Raw genomic sequence first — 20322 nt, 5'->3', positions numbered from 1 at the left:
GGCTCCGGCCCAGGCATCTGCTAGGGAGGGCTCCTCCTCCTCCTCCTCCTCCTCCCTGGCAGCCATTACCATACAGCTGACTTTCACGCTGTCTCTCAGGACACAGGCCGAGAGAGCGGCCCTTCTGACTCACCCACAATCCCCAGCCACAGTGTACATAAGCTGAATTGTAAACAGCTGAATGTTTTCCAAGCTGCCACCCCCGGCGATGAAGGCAGGAATCAATGGAGCGGACAGCCACCCTCCCCCATACAGGTCAGGACAGCGGGAGCAACGGGGGTTTCCGAACAGCTGCAGGGCCGGCTTCCCGGCCCACGGACCCAGCAGACTCGGCAGCAGCACCTGCAGGGCCAAGGGGTGACTTCCCACAGGACAGGTCGGCGCACCTGGGAATCGCAGCTACCTCTCGCGGGATCCAAGGCGGAGGCCGAGGGCTCCCAGATACTCTCCCATCACGGCTCCCTGGCGGATGCTAGGACTTCAAAAGACCAAATGTCTGGAACCAGTGGGAGAGGCTGTGCACGAGAGACCTCAAGATCACAGGAGGTGGACGTCAGCATGGCAGAGGAAGACTCTGGCTCTGGGTTCATCCTCTGGCTCCACCTTTGACTACCTGTGAGCTGCGAGCACTTGGTACCTGCTCTGAGCCTCAGTCTCTCCGTCTATAAAAAAGAGGATCACACTGCCTATCTTACAAGGTTACAGCGAATAGAATTTTTATATGTAAGATATGTGGCGCTGATCACATTTAGAAGCTGTGCTACAAGGCAGCTAAGTCTTTAGGATCAGAAAGCCCTTAGGCTTAAATCCTAGTTTGTAATCCTGGACAAATTACTCTAGGCCTTAGTTTCCTTATCCGTAAAATGGGTACTTAGACCTGTCTCACATGGCTGCAGTAAAGATTCAATAAGATAATGCAGGGACAACACACGGATCAGGCAGGACTTGGCCACAGGAGGGCTAACACCACTGAAACCTGAGAGATTAGGAAACCCGCCTTAATCTCTTAATCTCGCTCTCATAGAGCCTGGCTTCGTGTAGCCTCGGGGCAGAGTTATTCTCCCACTGGCCCAAACTCAGGTACCTTTCATGTTCCTCAGACACCCTGGGCTACTCAGGGTGTCAAGTCCTTGTCCTTTTGAGGTCAGGCTTCAGGGAAAAAAGTTACTTCCACTTTGACAATGACTACAACATAACAGAAATGCACTTGACTTCGGGGCAAACCAAAGGTCTCAATTCACCTTCAACAGTGATTAATCCAAAGGACGAGACAACCACTATGTTCCCTTTGTACACAGTTCTTTCACTACATTCCCTTTGTACACAGTTCTTTCGTAAGGAGTCCCAGGGTATCACAGAGAAGTGCAGAACCCCAGAAACCAGAAAAGATAACTTTGGAGCAACTAAACTACAAAGGCAGTTTAGCCTGTGGAAAGAAGTTAAAGGCTGAAGGTAAAATTATGGAAGATGGATTTCTTGTTAAATCCAGTTGTTAAAAAAAGACACACAAACGACTAGAGATATTTAGTGAATCCTCTAATAATTTTCAGGTTGATAAAAGTAAAGGCCATTATGTTGCCTGAGATGCTTATTTATTCACCAAGTGCAGGAGCACTAATATTCTTAGATAAATGGGAGAGGGAAGAGAGGGAAGAGGAGGAAGAGGAGGAGGAGGAGGAGGAAGAAGAGGAGGAGGAGGAAGAGGAGGAGGAGGGAGACAGAGAGAGGGGGAAAAAGCTAAGCCTCAGCTGTCTTATCTATATAATGGGATGGTGATATTAACTTGCAAACCAATCCTCCCGATCATTTCTGCTCTTGGAAAACATCACTCCATTCCTAAAACCACTGTCCAAGTCTGCAATCACCTTCCTATCCTACCAATCAGCTGACAGAACAGATTAATACTGACCACTGGAGGCCTGAAAATATAGACTTAATCGATTTTTTTAAAAAACAGTATTTGACTGGTATTAACTTTGTTTCCATCTGAAGTGTCATTTGCTTTGACTGTTTTAAACATGGTTTAGTATAGACTGGATTAATATAGATTTGGATTGTATGGATTTAGGTCACATACGGATGGTTTCAAATACGCTCAAGATATCAGTAACTAGGGATAATTATATAGTATTTGAGACATAACAGCCATGCAGCTAGGGCCTTAACAATAACCCCCGGTGGTCATGAGCTCTCATTTTCTTGCCAATAGTCTCGATCTTCAGTGTCGAGCCCGGTCCTTCTAATCTACTGGGGAAGAGCTGGTTAGGACACTCCATCTGACAGTCATCTCTTTTTAAGAGAAGCTATAATAAATTTCTCTGCTGAGAAGAAAATCATCCAGAAAACAGATATTTGCTTTAAAGGCTGTCCTAATAGTAAATGGCAATACTCTTCAACATCTGAACTTATGTCAGAACTGGCAATCCCTGTTTAATAACAATCCTTTCTCTGGCAATGCAGAAAGAATGTGCTCTTCTTCTAGACTTATCTAAACTAAAAAAAAAAAAAAAAAAAAAAAAAAAATATCTGGAAATTGAAAGAAAAGCACATCCTTTTTCACAAACTATAAATAATTTGGAAGGGGAAGGAAAAAAAAAAACCTGTTAAGTTTACCATGCTGGCTGAGATGATCTTAGGATGAATCACACAACAATGTATTAAATTATGCGTTATGGTTCTTACTACACCTTCTATCTTCAAAAACTAACATTGGTGGGCGCCCGGGTGGTTCAGTTAAGCACCCGACTTTGGCTCAGGTCATGATCTCACAGTCCGTGAGTTCAAGCCTTGCATCGGGCTCTGTGCTGTCCGCACAGAGTCTGCTTCCACCTCAGATCATCCATCTTCCTCTCACTCTCTCTCTCTCTGCCCCTCTCCTGCTCGTACTCTCTCTCTCTCTCAAATATGAATAAACATTAAAAAAATTTTTAAAAAAACCCTAACATTCATAACTGTATAACTCTTGCTTAACTATAAAACAGCCCATTGCTTGGCTGCGTCTATCATTCTCTACTTTTGTTACTGATGGGACAAAATCCAGAATCTTTAAGGTTTTTGTCTTGGATAAACAAATGGTTGATTAGTTTCCTAACCACTCCTCAAGTGTCATGAAGTTGAATTCAAGGTGGTCTGCCTCTGAGTTTCTCAAATCAGTGGTCTGATGTAGCTAGTAATTCCAAGTGAAATTCTGAAAGAAGTTAGTGCTCAAAATGAAACTGCATCTATTCGAGAGATGAATCAGTAATCTTAAATAGGCACACTTCTTAGTTTTTTAACATAAAACACAGCAGAATCTTTAAACGGTGACTCACATTATAGTCTGAACCATGCCATAGAAGCTCTTAAAACCTAAAGCTACACACGTTCGTACATCCACTTTGAGGGGTAGTCCAGCCATGTTTTCCAACAAACAAGGTGCCAAGTCACTGCAGAGAGAGTCATTTCTGTTACTGGCACAAAGGCCTCAGGAGGGCAGATTGCATAAGGCAGCAGTCCCCAGCCTGCTTTTCCACGGGGGTGGAAAACACAATAGCATCCTCTCTCCAGCCACTTTGGTGACATTCCTCCTGACCACAGAAAGTCATCATCTTCATCTTCCAGTTGCCAAATGGCTCAAAACAAAGGGAATAAAAGAGAAAATATCATTCATGGAGACTCCTTATTTTCATTTCCCGACTCTCCTCTCTAGTAGATGTATCTCTTCAGAAGAGAATCTTTTTGAGGGCGGGACCAAGTCTGTCTGGAGATCAAATGACATTGAATAGCTGGGAGAAACTTTAATATGAACTTGGAATGACTCAAAGAAGAGGGGGGAAATAAAACCCTTGGTAAAAAGCCTACTAGCATGGGGCAGCACTATCAGAACTCGAACCACCATTGCACTCCCTAGTTTTGTAAATTTAAATTTTATTTTGGCTTACTGATCCAGCAAGGGACTCTGATAGGATGTGGGTGAACTTTATTTGGCAAATGGTTACCAAATGGCTAGCCTGAGGCCCACAGCCCAAAGGAGGGCAGAAACTTAGAGGATGAGTCTGAGGATAAGTTCTTGTCTTTCCACATTCACAACAGTAGGAAAAAAAAAAAAAAAAAAGACAAAAAGACATGAACTCACATGTGGGGGTTTTTAATCCTGAGACAGTCATCATTTCTTTTTTTCTTAAACAAGAAAACCTAGGGAGGGGACAGCCTATGTGAGAGTGTGTAAGACCAGAGAAAGAACAGCTCGAGTTTATAAGACCATCTATCCATGTATTCCTCTTCTCTTAGTTTATTCTCTTTCCCTTGGAAAGATCAGAACTAAAGGATCCCAAGTATCTGAGACAGGAAATGAGTAAGGCAGGAAGAAGGATGTGGTCTGAAAAAGAGTGGATTCTGGGGCTGAGCCAGAGTGAGTAACAGGCACAGGGTCATAGATGGGGGAGGGGGTCTTGGTGGCAGGAACAGAAGTCTCAGGTTCAATCAGCTTAGACTAGAAAGTCAGTGACAGAGGACTTATGTCCAGAGAAACAGAACAACAGCTTCCTAAAAGGTTATCCTCTACTGAAAGGCAGAAAAGCAATAGCTGACGAGGCCTACAGCCAGGAGAATCATTACAGGGACAGGAGGAAGAAGAGCTGGAGTTTCCTCCTTTCTTTGAGGGAAGTGGAAATAATAGATGTTGAGTGTGCTTGACAAAGGTAAATTAGAAATTATGTCAGGACCTGGAAGAGAACTGGAAAAAGCTGGGCAGTGAGTACATGATGAAATACCAATGTTCCTGAAGCATCTATGTGCCACATCTCAGTAAAACAACAGCTTTAAAAAAGGAAAGAAAAAAAAAAAGGAGTGACAACAGGAGAGACGGCTCAAGCAAAACACAGTTGGGTAACTGAGAAACCAACTCAAGAACAACAGAAATACAGACCAAGAAACCACCTACTTTCTCAAGATTAAGGTTGGAGGGGAAAAGGGATCTATCCTTCCCAGTGTGTGTAGACAAGCCTAGAAACAGATCTTGGGTGGGCAGGGCTCCCATGATGCAGAGTGCCTGGAAAGGGCAGGTGCCCAAAGAGCACCATTACCCATCTGCTGGACCCTCTGTGAAACAAGCCAGCCCCTGGGAATGAGCCAAACCAGAAACTTTGGTTCCTGCCTTGCAGGGACTGGAATTTAGGGACAGAAACAGTGAGAAACAGTTTATCAGCTGATTCAAAAAGGGTGGATATTTCCCAATACAGATCCAGATGTTGGGGGCTACGTGGGAAAATCACTTTTATATTCTCCACAGTGCCTAGGGCAAGGCTTTACATGAAGCAGGAGCCTAATAAAAGTGTGTTAATCTGGGTGAAACCAAAACTACTTTAGCTGTGCAGGCATCTTAAGATTCCCGACAGAACCTTCTGCCCTATAATCAACACACTTAGTTACTTTCTTCCTATTTTACAGTGGAATGATATGAGACCCTACATCCCTGTGACCTAAACCTAAGCCCTAATCCACAGACACTGCCACAGGTCTGCTGCCCTGTACTGGAATAAAAGATGGGGAGGGCAGGGAGGCAGAAATATAGGTGCAACAAGGAATTTCTTTCCTTCATTAGCCTGTCATTTTCAGACTCATCTAGGAATCCTGGCAGTTCCAACATTTGGGTTGACTCAGGAGGAGAAGAAAAATCCCAGGTGAATGATAATTGGATTACCCAGTTATGCCCCAGAGCCAAATGGCTGGAAAAGGCCAGGACAGCAGGGTCTGATACAGTTAAAGTGACATTATTTTCTAAACCAAAAATCAAGACACTTGGGCTGATAGACAATGGAATGGAAGATTCTAAATTGGGGCTGTCCTAGAAAAATCGGGGACATATGGTGGATTTAGGTCGGTTGCTTATTTCACAACAAGGGATCCTCTGGGCCCAATATGCTAATGGAGGGGATTAGAGCCCTAGGATGGGAGACATCTAAGGGGAAAGCTGTCACTGATTTGTAGAGCAGGAAAAAGAATAAAAGAGTGTGTCTGTAGACCGCACTGGAAGAAGGGGAACATTCTGGCTATGGAGTAGGCAGGAAAGGAAAGTTGATCAGAACTGAAAGTATGTCAGTGAAATCTGTTTAGGTATCGAAGGCAGGAGTGGGGAAGGGACGAAGAGGTGGGATCACTGGCACTGACTGGTGGTATCCAACGATATAGAAGTCAGGGGCCAGGAGTTCAGATGGTAGCTTCATCATTAAACTAATGGCAACCTAGCCTTGGGCAAATTATTCCCCTCTCTGCGGACTTCAATTTAAACAGAATCTCGCAAATCCCGATTTTCATGTAAAGAATCCACAATTCAGTATACCTTCATTTGGCACAGAAAGGGAGAAAACGCTCTTGTAAAAATGGAAGACAGGACAGACACAGAACAGCTTGTCCCTTTCCATCCAATTAAAAACCTCGTGAGACTGAACTAGATTAAAAACAAAACTCTCCAGCGAAGCGGCAGGCCCTCCAAGCGAAGCAGTCCCCTACCAACAGAGCGCGGCGGACGGCAGCAGCCTTGGCCCTAAACGGCCGGTCCATCCCCCGGTGGATGGCCGTCCCCGGAGGACGGGGGTGGGGGTGGGGTGCGCGGGGACCGGGGGCAGGGGCGCGGACACACGGAAGCGTTCGGCACGCCCAGGTTGACACAGCGGCTTCCGGGGGAGTGCGGGGCAGGCAGGGTCCCCGGCGACGGGGGAGGCAAAGGGCACCTCCCAGGCGCCGAGAGGGCGAGAGTCGCGGGCTGGCACGGCCTGGCAGCCGAGCAGGCCCGGGCCGGGAGTGGCACCGGAGGGCGGTGCCCGGCTTCCAGTGCGACGAGCGCGGGCCGCGGGCCCCCTCCTGGCGTGAACCCCTCCCCCGCCACGGACACTGACCTGTCCAGGGCCCGGCTGGGCCTGGCCGGGCGGGGCCTACGCAGCCCCTCGGCCGGGCGCCGCCTCGCACGGGGTCCCGGGCCCGGGCGGGCCGCCTCCTCTCCGCCGGGAGCCTCCGAGCCGGGGCCCGGGGCTGCCGCGGCGCATCCGACCGCACCGGCCCGGCCGGCGTCAACAAAGGGCGGCGGGGGCGCGAGGCCGGGGCGGGGGCGCGGGCGGCGGCCGGATTGCGCGCGCGCGGCGGGCGCTCGAGGGCTGCAGCCGCCGCGGAGACAATGCGGCGCGTCCCGGCAGGGCTCCCGCGGCCGCCTCCGCCGGGGGCGGGGCGCGGCGCGGGGCGGGGCCTGGGTCATGCGGGGCGGGGCCTCAGGGAGGCGGGGCGCCGGCGCGGAAGCCGGGCCGCGCGTTTCCTTTGTGCAGCCGCGCCGGCCCCGCCCCGCGCCCTCCGGAAGGCGCCTCGAGCCCGGCGGCGGGTTAGGGACTTGGGCTTTCGATTTAGGGAGGCGAGCGCCGCGCGGCCCGTCGGAAGTCCCCAGTGCGGTGGTGGACTGTGGAGTCCCGCCCCGCCAATTCGGAGCAATAATAATAACGACTAGCAGTAGTGTGTCAAGCCCTACGCGCACGCATTCCCACTTAGGGTTCACAATAACCCTACAAGTAGTCATTATTCTCCCCACTGGGAACTGAGGATCACAGATGTTAAGTAATGACCAAAGTGACCCAGTTACACCTCCATAAACGGGGATAATGCTTACTCTTTAGGCTTACTGTGAAGGTTAAGTGAGGACATTTACACAAATTGCCTGCAGTGCTTGGCACACAGTTGGAGCCCAATAAATGTTTCTTCTCTTCCTAAACCACACTGAGTTAAACTGAATTGTCGTGGCAAGCACATTCTTAGTCAGTAGATAACGCTAGGAGCTGCAGGGGATACCAAAGATGTACAACGGTGACTCAACACTTCCCACCACCCCGCCCCCCAGCTTTATCAGGAATAGATGACACGAACTTCTTTCTCCATGCTTGACTTCTTTCTATTCCCAACATTTTCCCATTTTCTTGCCTTTCTTGGCATTCGTATTCTCCCCTCCCACTGCCTTTTTCCTTCAGGCCTCATCCCTTTCTTTGTTCCTGCGTCTTACATTTATTTTATATGCCCTGTTTACTTCACTCCCTCTTTTCCTTATTCCTTTTTTTTTCTTCGAATTTTCAAACCTCCTTTCTTACACTTATAAACAAAGGTAACATAGGATAGAATACTCGACTTCTACTTTCCTGCCTCCCTGACTTTACTTGCTCTAGTCCCTCCTAGATTGCCCTTTCCCCACCTCTGCACGTCTAGGTCTCACTTATCCTTCAAACTCTGGGCTCAAGAACAAATGGTCAGCAAACTTTTTCCGTAAGGAACCAGATGGCAAATATTTTAGATTTTGCAGGATATACTTTTTCTGTTGCAACTCTTCAGCTCTGCTGTTGTAGCAGGACATAGCCATAGACACATGACACACATGAATAAGTGTGGCTGTGTTCCAATAAAACTTTATGGACACTGAAATTTAGATTTCATATAATTTTCACATATCATGAAGTATTCTTTTGATTCTTAAAAAAAACTTTTTAAACGTAAAAACCATTGTTCAATGGTTTACAAAAACTTGTGTTGTGATGGATTTGGCCCTTGGGATGTAGTTTGCCAACCCTTGCTCTAGAACAACGCCACTTCCTCCCAGTGATCTGCCCTGATAATCTCTACGTGGTAGTAACTTTTCCCTCTTAACTTTTAAAGCACTTACACATAATCCTTCTATGGCATTTAGCACATTTTGGTTGTTATTGTATGTTTCCTTCCTGTGCATTTCTCATCTTTCCCAACAGAACTTAAGCTCTTTGAACGTAGGGTACAGACCTTATTTCTCTATATATTACTTCCCATCCCACAGTGCTTTGCATGGAGCAGGCATGCAAACATATACAGAATTGATAAATATTTAAGACTTGGGTGGTTGACAATAGTTTCCACTGTGCAAAGCTTACTTCTCTCAAGAGACAGTACCTCAGGAACAGGATGCTTGTGATATGTATAGATTTCAGAAAGAGATTTTTGAGAGCTTTATAGAGAAGATAGAGAAAGCTAGGCAAATGTCAGTTCATTTAGGAGTTGTGGGATAAGATGTACTTGAACAAAGAATGTAGGTTATCACCAACCTGCAGACAGAGCATGCGTCCTCAGTCGGGTCTTAGTCAATATTTCTATCAGAAAATTGGTTAAAGACAAAGAGAACATGCTATATAATTTACAGGTGGCAAAGTTAAGCAGAAGAGTTAATATAATGAATAACAAAATTCAGATATAAAACATTCCTGCCCCTTCCCTTATCCTCTCTGTGCCTCTGTTTTCTTATCCTTAAAATGGAGATGATAAAAGTTCCTGTCGCAGAGGGTTACTGTCAGGATTAAATGAGGAAATACACAAAAAGTCCGGCAGAGAAGGCTCAGTAAATATTAGCTATTAACTATTACTGTGTTCTGGCTAGGCAGGAACTATGGGCTGAGTTCACAAAATAACATTTAACAGATATAATTAACTATATTTTGGCTCAAAATATAAATTGTACAAGTTTGAGAGTGAGGAGACCTGGAATGATAGCAGCCCATGTAAAAAGAAACCTCAAAAACAAACTGAAAAATAAACCCCAAACCCAACCCTCTGGAATTCAGGTGATTCAGTGCTCGGTGAACCAAGGGTGTCATTCCCCTGCATCCGAGGAGCTAATGTGGGGCTCTGGGTGTATCATGCTAATGAAGGAAGGTGAGGGAGTTATACTTGGAGCCAGAGTCAGGGCACTGCAGTTTAATAGCAGTGGGACCTTGACCCTCTGCAGGTTTTTACTCCCTCCTCTGAATTATGGGAACAATAATATTGACCTCCCAGGGGTATCATGAGTTGAGTTCAGGAAAATCTTGGAACAGTCCTTGGCACACAATAGGTGTTCAAACAAATGTCAGTTCCCTCCTACCATACCATGCAGATATAGGAAACAGTCCTGCCCCTTGAAAGGCTTATAAAGCTAGGCCCAGGTGCCAACTTATGATGGCTGGTGGCTTTTTATGTTTGGAATTACTGTGCTTAATTTTGGGGCTCACACTTTGGGATAATTAATGAAAAGGTAGAATGTGGCTAAACAAGAATGACCAGATGGTGGGAATGGGAGGTCTTGACACCGGATGGGTAACAAAAAAAAAAAAAAAAAAAAGCAAAAGATCTCAGCTATGCAAGCCTGGAGATTTTCCTTTTTTCAATGGGAGGGAGGGGAAAGAGACATGGTAACTGTCTCCAGACACTGCCAGAGATGGACTCTGTTACAATTCACGAGACAGTCACAGCCAGTAGTGGAAGTTCCAGGAGAACTGGTTCGGGCTCAATTTGAAGAGCAACTTTTTGATCATTAGAGCGATTCCACAGTGAAATGGGCTGCTTTTCAAATTGGTGAACCCCTTACTCTTGCAAGTGTGCCAAGAGAACGGATAACCTCCTTCCTGTCTTTTAATTTTCCTGATGTTCTTTCTCCACATTCTTTTCGCTTTTCCTTTCCTTGATCCCATCCTCTATTCCTTCTAGGACATTCATAGCCCTTTCCCCTACTCTGTCCCCAAGTGCTTTTCTTCTCATTTCTCCCTCCTGACTTCCCATGTTCTTTGTCTCTTGGCTCTCCCTACCCCGGCTCCCAGGGCACACCTAGTCTGATGACTGGAACTGCCTCCTTGACTTGCTCAGAATGTCACAGATCCGGGCCAAGACTGCTGTGCACACCAGCAGGGAGGGGAAGGAAGGCAAAGGGACCTCTGTGAAGGCAGAGATCATGTTGTGACTTTCCCATCAGGGTAGAGGGATCCTCTGACTGAAACCCAGTCGTGGAGAAGGGCCACTTATCACTGGGCACTCACAGACTCTTGGGGATCCCAGAGCTGGGCAGTTCTTTCAAAGATGCTTTCCATGAGCTGAACTCATTCTGAATCCCCTTCTAGCTCCCCCTAGGCATTTGTCGTATCTTTGATCTACGGCAGCCATTTGTCATATTTCCAATTTCAAGAACTCCCTCTCCTACCAAATGAAGCAGAGAACTGAGACAACTGGAGACCTGCCTGAACCCTCAGCTTGGCATATGGATATGCAAACATATCTGACAGCAGTGACATGTAGGTCTCAGAGTCTGGGTCTAGAACTTTCAAGTTTCCTTTCTCTATCCTTTTATATCTTCTGTGTCCCCTTTCTTTAGCTTTGGTTCATCTTCCCATTTCCCCCTCTCTGTTTCCACCTACCCAGCTCCCTTGTTGCCTCGTGGGCTTGCAATGGTTTACCCGCCCATGCCAGACGCCCAACTGAAATGTGCCAAGGAGTGGCAAGGAAAGCCAACTCTCTCCCCTCCCTCAAGGGCCCCGCCCCACTTCATACCGTGAGCTGGGGACTGCTGGACACTAGGGCTCTTGGGGGCAGGCAGGCCTGCAGGCATGGCCGTGATGATTGCCTGGGGATGTGGTGATGGGCCAGCGCGAGTCTCAGGCACACTCTTCTCCCCAGGTACCACCTCCTTCCAGTCATCCATGGTGCACTGCTGGGGCTGTTAAGGGACAAGACAGAGATCATCCCATAAATTGCCTCTACATCGTTGGATATGCCCCGTCTTCTGAGGATTTGGGGTAGCAGGTGAGGACTTTAAGATTCAGCCAGCCCCAAATTAGGGAGGGGCCCCTTTACTTTCTTGGAACACCCAGAGAGGACTTTGACAAAAACACATCCAAAAGGGGGCTGTGGGATTGCCCGAGCTGTCCTCCCCGTTTGTTCCTCGGACCCTGGCGTTGGCTTACTCACCACTGGTGAAGCAGGCTGCAGTTGTAAGATGACAGCCGAAGCATGCTGGAGCCTGCGAGGGGTGTGCGCCAGGCCTTCAGGGTATCCATTGTGAGGCCCAGCTTCTGGCGTGGGAGGGTGACACTGCTGAGCGCTGCCAGGCTTGTGCAGATTGGCCGTGGGGCACTGCAGCGGCAGGGCGGGTGTGACTGGGCCTAGTGGCATGGCATGGGCTTCGGGGCTGGACTGCGGGGCCAGGCTTGGGGGGACCGAGGCGAGCTGGGGCTGGGGCTGGGCTTGGAGCCGTGACTGCTGCTGCTGTGGCGCTGGTTGCTGTGGCTGCTGCTGGAGCACAAACTGGGGCTGCAGGTGCTTGGAGGACGGCTGCGAGAGAAGCTGGTGGGGCTGCAGCTGAGCGTAGGCTGAAGGGGGGAAAGAGCAGGTCAGGGGGCACGGCTTGACCTCATCTTCTGCTGTGTCCCCAACTGTGCCCCTCCCACCTCCATATCACAATGGCTTCCCAAACTCAAGGTCTCCTGCTTTGATCTCTTTCAGCTTTCACTTAGAGCCTTGCCTGGCCACTGGCACCGCGCAGCTGTCTCTGTTTCCTCGCCTTCTTCCTGTGCTGCAACATTGTTCCCTCTGGCTGCCCCTCAAAGCCCAAAGCAAAGCTCACCTCCTCTGTGAAGCCTTCTTGGACCATGCCTGCTGGTCAGAGGAACACTGGATTCTACAGGGTGCCGTGTGCTCTCTCTCCTCTGTGCCCTTGGCTCGCTTTCCTCCCAGCCTACGGTCTGTGTGGCCCCCCCATCGCCCAGCCCAGCTCTGTCTGTTCATTCACATCCTCTGGCTCTGCTCAGGCTGGGCCTCCTCCAGGAAGAGCCAATTCACATAGATGGGGGCTGGACTTCTGGTTCCTTCTGTTATATACAGAGGGACCTCGGGCTAGCTGCTTAACCTCTCTAGGCCTCGGCTTCCTTCTCTATAAGTCAGAAATAAAAATAGTTCCTGCCCAGAAAGTTGTGGTAAGGATGAAATGAGAAAAAAACTGTGTGAATATAATGAGAAAAACAAGTGACATACTGTTCATAGCACAGTGCCTGGCATACGGTCGTGCTCAATCATTTCTAGCTATAATTAAAATGATGATTTCAATCTTGGTCTCGGTTCTCAAAGCATCCTGGACTTATACATCTATCATAAGAACGTGTATCACAGTGCATTGTAAGTTCTTCTTAGCTCCCTTCCCTTCGAGATCATGAACTCCTTGTGGTCAGAAACTATTCTGTATCTCTTTAGCCAGAGCCTGGAATAATGCCTGACATCAGATGGGTGCTAAGGAAATAAACTTCTTGTCCTGAACTGGAATTCATTTGTTGTCATGTGCTACTAGCCTTTTCTTCTCCCATTTTAACCAGGCCCTCTCTTGGAGGTGAGGATTCTTATACTTTTTTAGTAATCTGTTCAGCGTCTAGCTCATGCCTTGTATACACTAGGGATTCAGAAATTCAGCTCGGAGATTGATTGTCCTTCCTCCTCACTCTGTCTAGCAGCATCCAGGCGAGCCTAGCATGAGGGCAGCTAGCTCAGCTGAATGTGTCTTGCCTCACGGTGGCCCTCCACAAAGGCTCTGCAGCTGGAGGGGAGCCACCAGAGAGGGGCTGTGTCTTACAAATACACAGGGTCACAGCTGGAAGCTCACAAATGGATTTTTACAACCAAAGGTTCCCATCCAACAAGGATAAAGGCAAATTTGTGATCCTAAGCTAACATTTTAAAAGGATCCTATGATCCTTACAGGTGCAAAGCAAACAGATTTCAGAGCATGTGTGTGTGTGTGTGTGTGTGGGGGGGTGCTTCTTTCTTAAAGTTTGTCGATTTACACACACTATCTCATCACAGCCCAACACAGAGTTCCAAGGAGAATGCCATTCAGAATGGAAGGAAATGGAACAGAACGGACGGGGAGGGAAGGGAAGGGAGAGAAAGGAAAGGGAAGGGAAGGGAGGGAAACAAGAGGTGTTAAAGGAAAACAAGGCGGCCCATGGCGGCTGACTGGTGTAGGCCGAGAGAGGTAAAAGGGACAGCCCACAGGCTATGGTCTGGATGACAGTGAATACAGAAGAGGGAAACTCTGGAAGGCAATGTGGCTTTTAGAGAAACTTCCTGGGTTTGGGTGGTGGTGGAACATCCAGATGAAAATTGCCAGTAGGCATTTATTTGGTGATTATAAATTGCCCGTCTCCAACTTTAGCCTTGTCTCCCAATTCCACATTGAATGGCACAAAACTTAACAATCAGAATTGTTAATCAGGCAAACTAAACAATCAGGACTTTTTAAGATGATGGTCAACAAGGCACCAGAGAGGTACCAAAGAGGCCACGTGGTGCCCTGTTAGGCTCGAGGGGCCAAAAGACCTGTAGAAGGATGGGCATTATCACTGAAAAAGCAAGCAAACCTCTCTGTCTCTCAGTACAAAGTCACAAATTCCTGCCCTGGGAACAGCCGCTCCACGGGTTGCCCCTGTGAGGTGAGAGCTGGCGCAGGTGCAGGGCAGGGAGCCGAGCATCAGTAGCGTGTCCCGCTACTCCCTGGCTGTGTGGCCCACGGCGCGTCCTGCTCCTTCTCAGGGACTCAGAGTTTTATCTGAAACAGGAGGTTTGGGCAAGGTGAGCGCATGAGTCTCTCCCAGCTCTAATCTGATGAGGGTGGCTCTCGTAGGAAAGTAGTTGAAAATTCGGGATTTATAAGGTGGCGAGAAGATTCGAGAGGAAAAGGGTTCTAGATCTCTAGCGCACAGAGTACAGTTAGGGAAAATACGCGTTTGCTTGACAAGACTGGAAAAGAGACCACCGGCCTGCGGCCCTCTATCCCAGGGCCTCCCCGTCCGGCCCACTCTCTCCCCTCTACGCTGCTCCTGGAAAACTGGATGCATTGTTTTAGAACAGATGATGCTAGCGTATGCTAGGGATGGAAACAAGGCTCATGAAGGTGTAGATAAGTTCACAGATCAAAGACCGGAGGTATTTTGGGGGAGTGTACACCCGTAACCTTTTGAGGTTAATAAAAAGCAAAGACCATGATTTAGCTCTGGCATTATCCTGGGTCAAAAGTCCTTTTATGTAAAGTATTGCAATGACTTCCTAATTGGTCTTTCTGATTCCTGTTTCTTCTCTCTATAATCCATCTTATGGATTGCCAGGTAATCTTTCTTTTACAAGTTAATCTTCCTAGTGCACAGATCTGACCCCCGATTAAAAGCCATCGGGGATCCTCCTTTGTCTGTTGTCTAAAGCCCTTGGCATTCAAGATCTCATTACAACCTTTGAATTTTTATTATTTCTTTCATCAGAGCAATCTACTACTCACTGTCCCCTGTACAGAACTTGTGCTTTGTCTCATCCCGCTTCGAGTGTCACACAAATCAAACCCTCGTCATCCTTTCCCTGCCGTTACAGCCAAGGGACTCTTCCCTTTCTCTGAGCTACACCAAGATCTCTCTGCTTTGCACGGCCCTCAGAGATGCAGCATGTCCAGCGGTCAAGGATAAGCTCTAGAGTCAAAGTGCTCGGATTTGAATCTTAGCTCTGCCACTTACCAGCAGTACACTGCTGGGCAAGTTACTTGACCTCTCTGAACCTCTGTGTCATCATCTTTAAAAGGGGTAATGATGATACCTATTTCATAGTTATTTCAGTAAATGACTTATCTCCTTTCAGAGGCAGAATTTATGGGATTCATTTGTTTCATCCAAAGAACCTTGGATTTAGTGGATGCTCAATCAGTATTGGGGAATGAATGAATGAATGAATGAATGAATGACAACATGGTGGGACTCTGTTTGTTCCACAGAACTTTTCCTCTTCAGAACCAGAGCATGGATGAGAGGGATACAAACCCACAGATCATTTTAGTTTAAGCAGCACCCTGGTTTATTGAAGACCCTCTTCCTGTCCAACCCCCGCTCACTACCTACCTGCACTGACTCACAACCCACCCCAACTGCTCTACTCGCTGTCCATAAAACGTCATATCCTAACGTGCCTGCTTGGCTTTGATTTCAGTGCTTCCATTTTCTGGAATGCCCTCCTTCTGCTTCAGTGATCCAAGGCTTAAGCTTCTTTGGCTCAGGCTCAGCTCCTGTTGTCTCCCTCTTTGCCTTAACCCTCAATTATGGGTTTTCCCTCAGAATTCCTGAAAGTTTTTATTGTTTGTTTGGATTCGTTTGTGATTTAACATGTACTATCTTGTATACATATTTCCTTGATTCTTAAAAATTGATTCTTTTTTTATTTTTTTTATTTTTGGGACAGAGAGAGACAGAGCATGAACGGGGGAGGGGCAGAGAGAGAGGGAGACACAGAATCGGAAACAGGCTCCAGGCTCTGAGCCATCAGCCCAGAGCCTGATGCGGGGCTCGAACTCACAGACCGCGAGATCGTGACCTGGCTGAAGTCGGACGCTTAACCGACTGCGCCACCCAGGCGCCCCTTAAAAATTGATTCTTATTCCCCTTCTCATTTTAACATAACATCCCTTAAATTGGCATGCGTATCGCGGTTGCTGTTGGTTCAATGGCAGTGTTTATCCTCCTTAGAGTTTAGTAAAATAATGCCACACCTCACAATCAGTGGTGTCCTAGATTAAATGAAACGGCAATACTTTTACTCTTTTGTGTGTGTACTTCCTATCTATCCAACTATCCTTTTCAGTCAAAGGCATGTTCTCTGTTTCTGTTTCTTTTTCTTTTCTTTTTTTTTTTAATTTAAGAGATGTGCTTTTGGGGCACCTGGGTGGCTCAGTCGGTTAAGCATCTGACTTCAGCTCAGGCCATGATTGCACGGTCCGAGTGTTTGAGCCCCGCGTCGGGCTCTGTGTTGACAGCTCAGAGCCTGGATCCTGCTTCAGATTCTATGTCTCTCTCTCTCTCTGCCCTTTCCCCACTCATGCTCTGTCTCTCAAAAATAGATAAATGTTTGTTTTTTTTTTTTAAAAGATATGTGCTTTAATTTAGCTGGATTATTTTTATGTGTCTTTCACCTTCCACATTGTCTGACATGATACTCCAGATGTTTGGAGATGCTTAGCGAACGTCTGCTGGTGATCACGGTAAGATCAATGAATGCTTCTCCCTCTGCCATGCCCTCCCACTCAGTGTGGGGTGGAGAGGGTAATATCTGATTGCAGCCATGATACTGGAGCAGGCCATGCCCCTCTTCCCTACAGCTAGGATGGGGCATATTAGTTTATGAAATGTTAAGGTACAGAAGTCTCTTTTTTCTTTTCTTAATTTTTCCTAATGCCCAGTAGCTTCATTTCTCCCTTGCACCCATTGTGGCTCCCCTATCCCCTCCTGCTGTGAAGTCCACTGCTCCTAAGGAACAACGGGTTGCTTCCAAGGGACCTCAACCACCACTTTGGAAGGCCCCATCAGTTTGGAAGGCCCCATCAGCCCTTTCTGTTATGGAGCATGGGAGAGGCAGGCCCAGGGCCTCCACAAATTAGAGCCCAGAAAGAGAGAGGACTTACAGCCAGGGGGACTCTTCCCTTTCTCTGAGCTACACCAAGGTCTCTCTGCTTTGCGCTGCCGTGTCCTGCGGTCAAATGTAAGCTAGAAGGAGAGACTCTAGGCCATGCTCATCTTCCCGTCTGGTGCTCTAACCTTGAACACTGCTTAGAATCTCAAGAGGCCAATTCACTGCTCCCAAACCAGTTGGTTGTTAGCAACAAGAGGATTAAGGTCCCCCAGGCAGGAGGGATTACGGGCAGGCCCCCTTCATTGCATCCACTGTCAAAATTCATCAATAATTAATCTCTATTGATCTCAAGGCTTCAAGTATGCAAGAAACAGCTCACTGCCCCAGAAATGCTGAGACTCTTGTCCCAAAATATATGGAAGCTTGTCCCAAAATATATTGAACATCTCCTCATGGGTTGCAGGCTTTCTTGTATACTTATTTTTCTAGGACTCTGCTATAATGGACTAGAGTTACTGGAGTTACCTGGTCTCTGGGTGAGGGAGGGATGCCTGTGAGAGAGGATGACATAATTCTTTGCTGCCCACTACTCTTCACGGTTTAGAAAATGAAGAGATGCTTTTAACCATTCATTGACTCGGCAAACATTAGCAAGCACCTTCTACAAAGCAAGTACTATGTTTGGTGCTGGCTGAAACATGGTTCCTAGGATACACTATAGTCTAGTAAAAGAGATGTTTACTCGGCGTATCTTGGTAAATGTGACGATAGGAGAGAAGCACGGGATACCAAGAACACAGAAATGGGGATTCAGCTTGAGGAGAGCAGAGAAGGCTTCCCAGAAGCAACGTTTAAGATGACTCAGAGTTAAGGGCCGCCTGGGTGGCTCAGTCGGTTACGTGTCTGACTCTTGGTTTCGGCTCAGATCGTGATCTCGCGGATCTCGCGGCTCGTGGGTTCGAGCCCCATGGCAGGCTCTGCGCTGACAGTAAGGAGCCTGCCTGGGATTCACTCCCTCTCTCTCCCTGCCCCTAACCCAACTGGCGCGCATGCTCTCTCTCAAAATAAATAAATAAATTTCAAAAAAAATTTAAAAACAAAGATGACTCAGAGTTAAGAAGATGACAAAAGGAATAGCATGTGGGGGACCCGGAGCCTTAAGATACCCTGGTGCATTCAGGCACCTGTAGGGCATCCCGTACAGCTGAACTCAGGGCCTCTATAGAAGAGGGGCCAGAAGAGGAGGCAGTTTTAGGATGCTTCTAGATTATGCTAGCACCCGCCAGAGGCTGCTCCTCTCTGAAGAGATCTCATGGGATCAGGCCTCGAGGGTAACTGAGATTGAGGCTGACGTTAGAGTCAGAGCTCCACGCACACACAGATAGACACGGAGGCTCCTTTTGGAGAAACCTAAAGCTGCAGCCACACGAAGTTTCTCTGATGTGGTTCCTTGGTGCTGAGGACCAGGAGTCTGAGGGGGAAAGTGGAGACTAAGGGAAGTTTCCCTGTAAGAAGAAACTAGGTTATAAAAACAGGACTGCCAACTGCTGGGGCACTCTCTGGTGGCCTGCCTGTGCCTTGATGTCTTTCGGCCCGCTCTGCAGCGTCTGGCAAAACTACCAAATATCCTCTGTGAGCAGAATTCCTTATAAGGCCGCTTGGAACATTAATAAAGAAACTGGTTGCTGCATCTCTGCCCCGACCCGACCCTTGGCAGAGGGATGGCAGTACAGGGTACCTGGCTAACGGTGTGGATTTTAGAGTCAGATCTGGGTTTGCATCTTGGTTCTGCCACCTGGAGACTGTGCAACCTTAGATTGCTTAACCTCCCTGCATCTTGATTTCCTGTTCTGTAAGTGGTAATATATACCACATAGAGTAGATGTTAGCATCACATGGAATCTTAAGTTTCTTTTTAAAGTTTATTTATTTTGAGAGAGTGAGAGGGAGCACAAGCAAGGGAGAGGCAGAGAGAGAGAGGGAGAGAATGAGTGAGCAGGGAAGGGGCAGAGAGAGAGATACAGAGAGAGAATCCCAAGCCGGCTCTGCACGGTCAACGAAGGCACCCAATACGGTGCCCGAACTCACGCACCGTGAAATCATGACCTGAGCCTAAACCAAGAGCCGGACGCTCAACCGACTGAGTCACCCATGTGCCCTGGAATATTATGTTTGAATTACAAAAAGGTCTACTGCTTTTGCTCAGACCTAGTAGATGCTTATCAGATGGAAGCTATTCTTCAAGTACGATCTGCTATTTGCATGTTGCTTTGAACCTCTCCAGGCATTTTTGTAATCTGAATCTCATGTCTTCATAACAATGAGGCTATGAAGCAAACGGGCAGTGTTCCCATTTTACAAGCAAGAACTGAGACTGGTTTCCACTTGGCTTCTGCAATGCAGTGCGTTAAGGGAAAACTGACTTTACTTGACAAATGAGGCACGGCGCCTTACACACAACAAACACTCAAAAATGCTGATGGGCAAGTGAATAATTCAAGTCAGTAGGCACCAAGGAAAATGGCAAGCCTTGGCCTTGGAATAGTGGTTGGAGGCTGCTCAGACCTTTGGAGGTAATCTTGGAGGGAAGGCCAATGACGAGGGAGTGTTATACCAGAAGGCAGGGAGGTAAAAGGCACGTGACAGGTCAAGTGAGTCACAAAAGGGTAGGAGTGGGGGAGAGGAGGCAGGAGATCCGTGTAAGGAAGCCATGAGCGATTAGAGTGGTTCATCAGGCAATGTGGGGAGGGTCTTGCCGGCCCCCATGGAGTCAGAGTCAGTCTTATCAGAAGTCATTAACATGCTATTTATCGTGTCCCTCCTACAGGCTAGGCATTGCAATGGATAAAGTAGGAAACAAAGACACAGTGAAGGTTTCTGAACAAGAAAGAAATAACAGTCTCTGAGGAAGATGATTCTAGCAGCTGTGGGTAGGGATTCCTGACCATCAGTTGAGCCTTTTACAGGCAGCAGGCCTGGAGTGAAGCAGGGAGCCAATACAGAGGAAGGATCATCAACGCCTGGTGATGAGCTGGGTGGTGATGGAAGGTGGGACTGAGGGGGAAAGGGAGCTCCTATCTGTCGTGAGCCTACTCTGTGCTGGTCACCTCTGCAGCCCAC

At 47.7% G+C, this 20322-nt stretch overlaps 1 protein-coding gene across 7 annotated transcripts in view; it reads right to left on the bottom strand.

The window, feature by feature from the left end:
- PHC2 (polyhomeotic homolog 2) overlaps window positions 1-20322 on the bottom strand; it is a 115883-nt gene that overhangs the window by 19070 nt on the left and 76491 nt on the right. For 4 of the 7 annotated variants that reach the window (XM_019429773.2, XM_019429775.2, XM_019429776.2 and 1 more), the window contains 2 exons: window positions 11746-12146; window positions 11329-11494 (listed from right to left, as the gene is read on the bottom strand). In XM_019429773.2, the coding sequence (XP_019285318.2) occupies window positions 11329-11494; window positions 11746-12146 (567 nt within the window). Of the gene's footprint in view, window positions 1-386; window positions 427-6875; window positions 7157-11328; window positions 11495-11745; window positions 12147-20322 lie in introns of those variants that run through there. The other 3 variants (XM_019429779.2, XM_019429778.2, XM_053897880.1) reach the window with 3 other exon arrangements.

The sequence above is a fragment of the Panthera pardus genome, unplaced genomic scaffold (genome assembly GCF_024362965.1).
Source record: "Panthera pardus isolate Hobbes unplaced genomic scaffold, ASM2436296v1 HiC_scaffold_11, whole genome shotgun sequence".
In the NCBI taxonomy this organism is placed as follows: Eukaryota; Metazoa; Chordata; class Mammalia; order Carnivora; family Felidae; genus Panthera; species Panthera pardus.
Note: the sequence above shows the minus strand (reverse complement) of the source record. Positions and strands in the feature narration are given on the sequence as shown.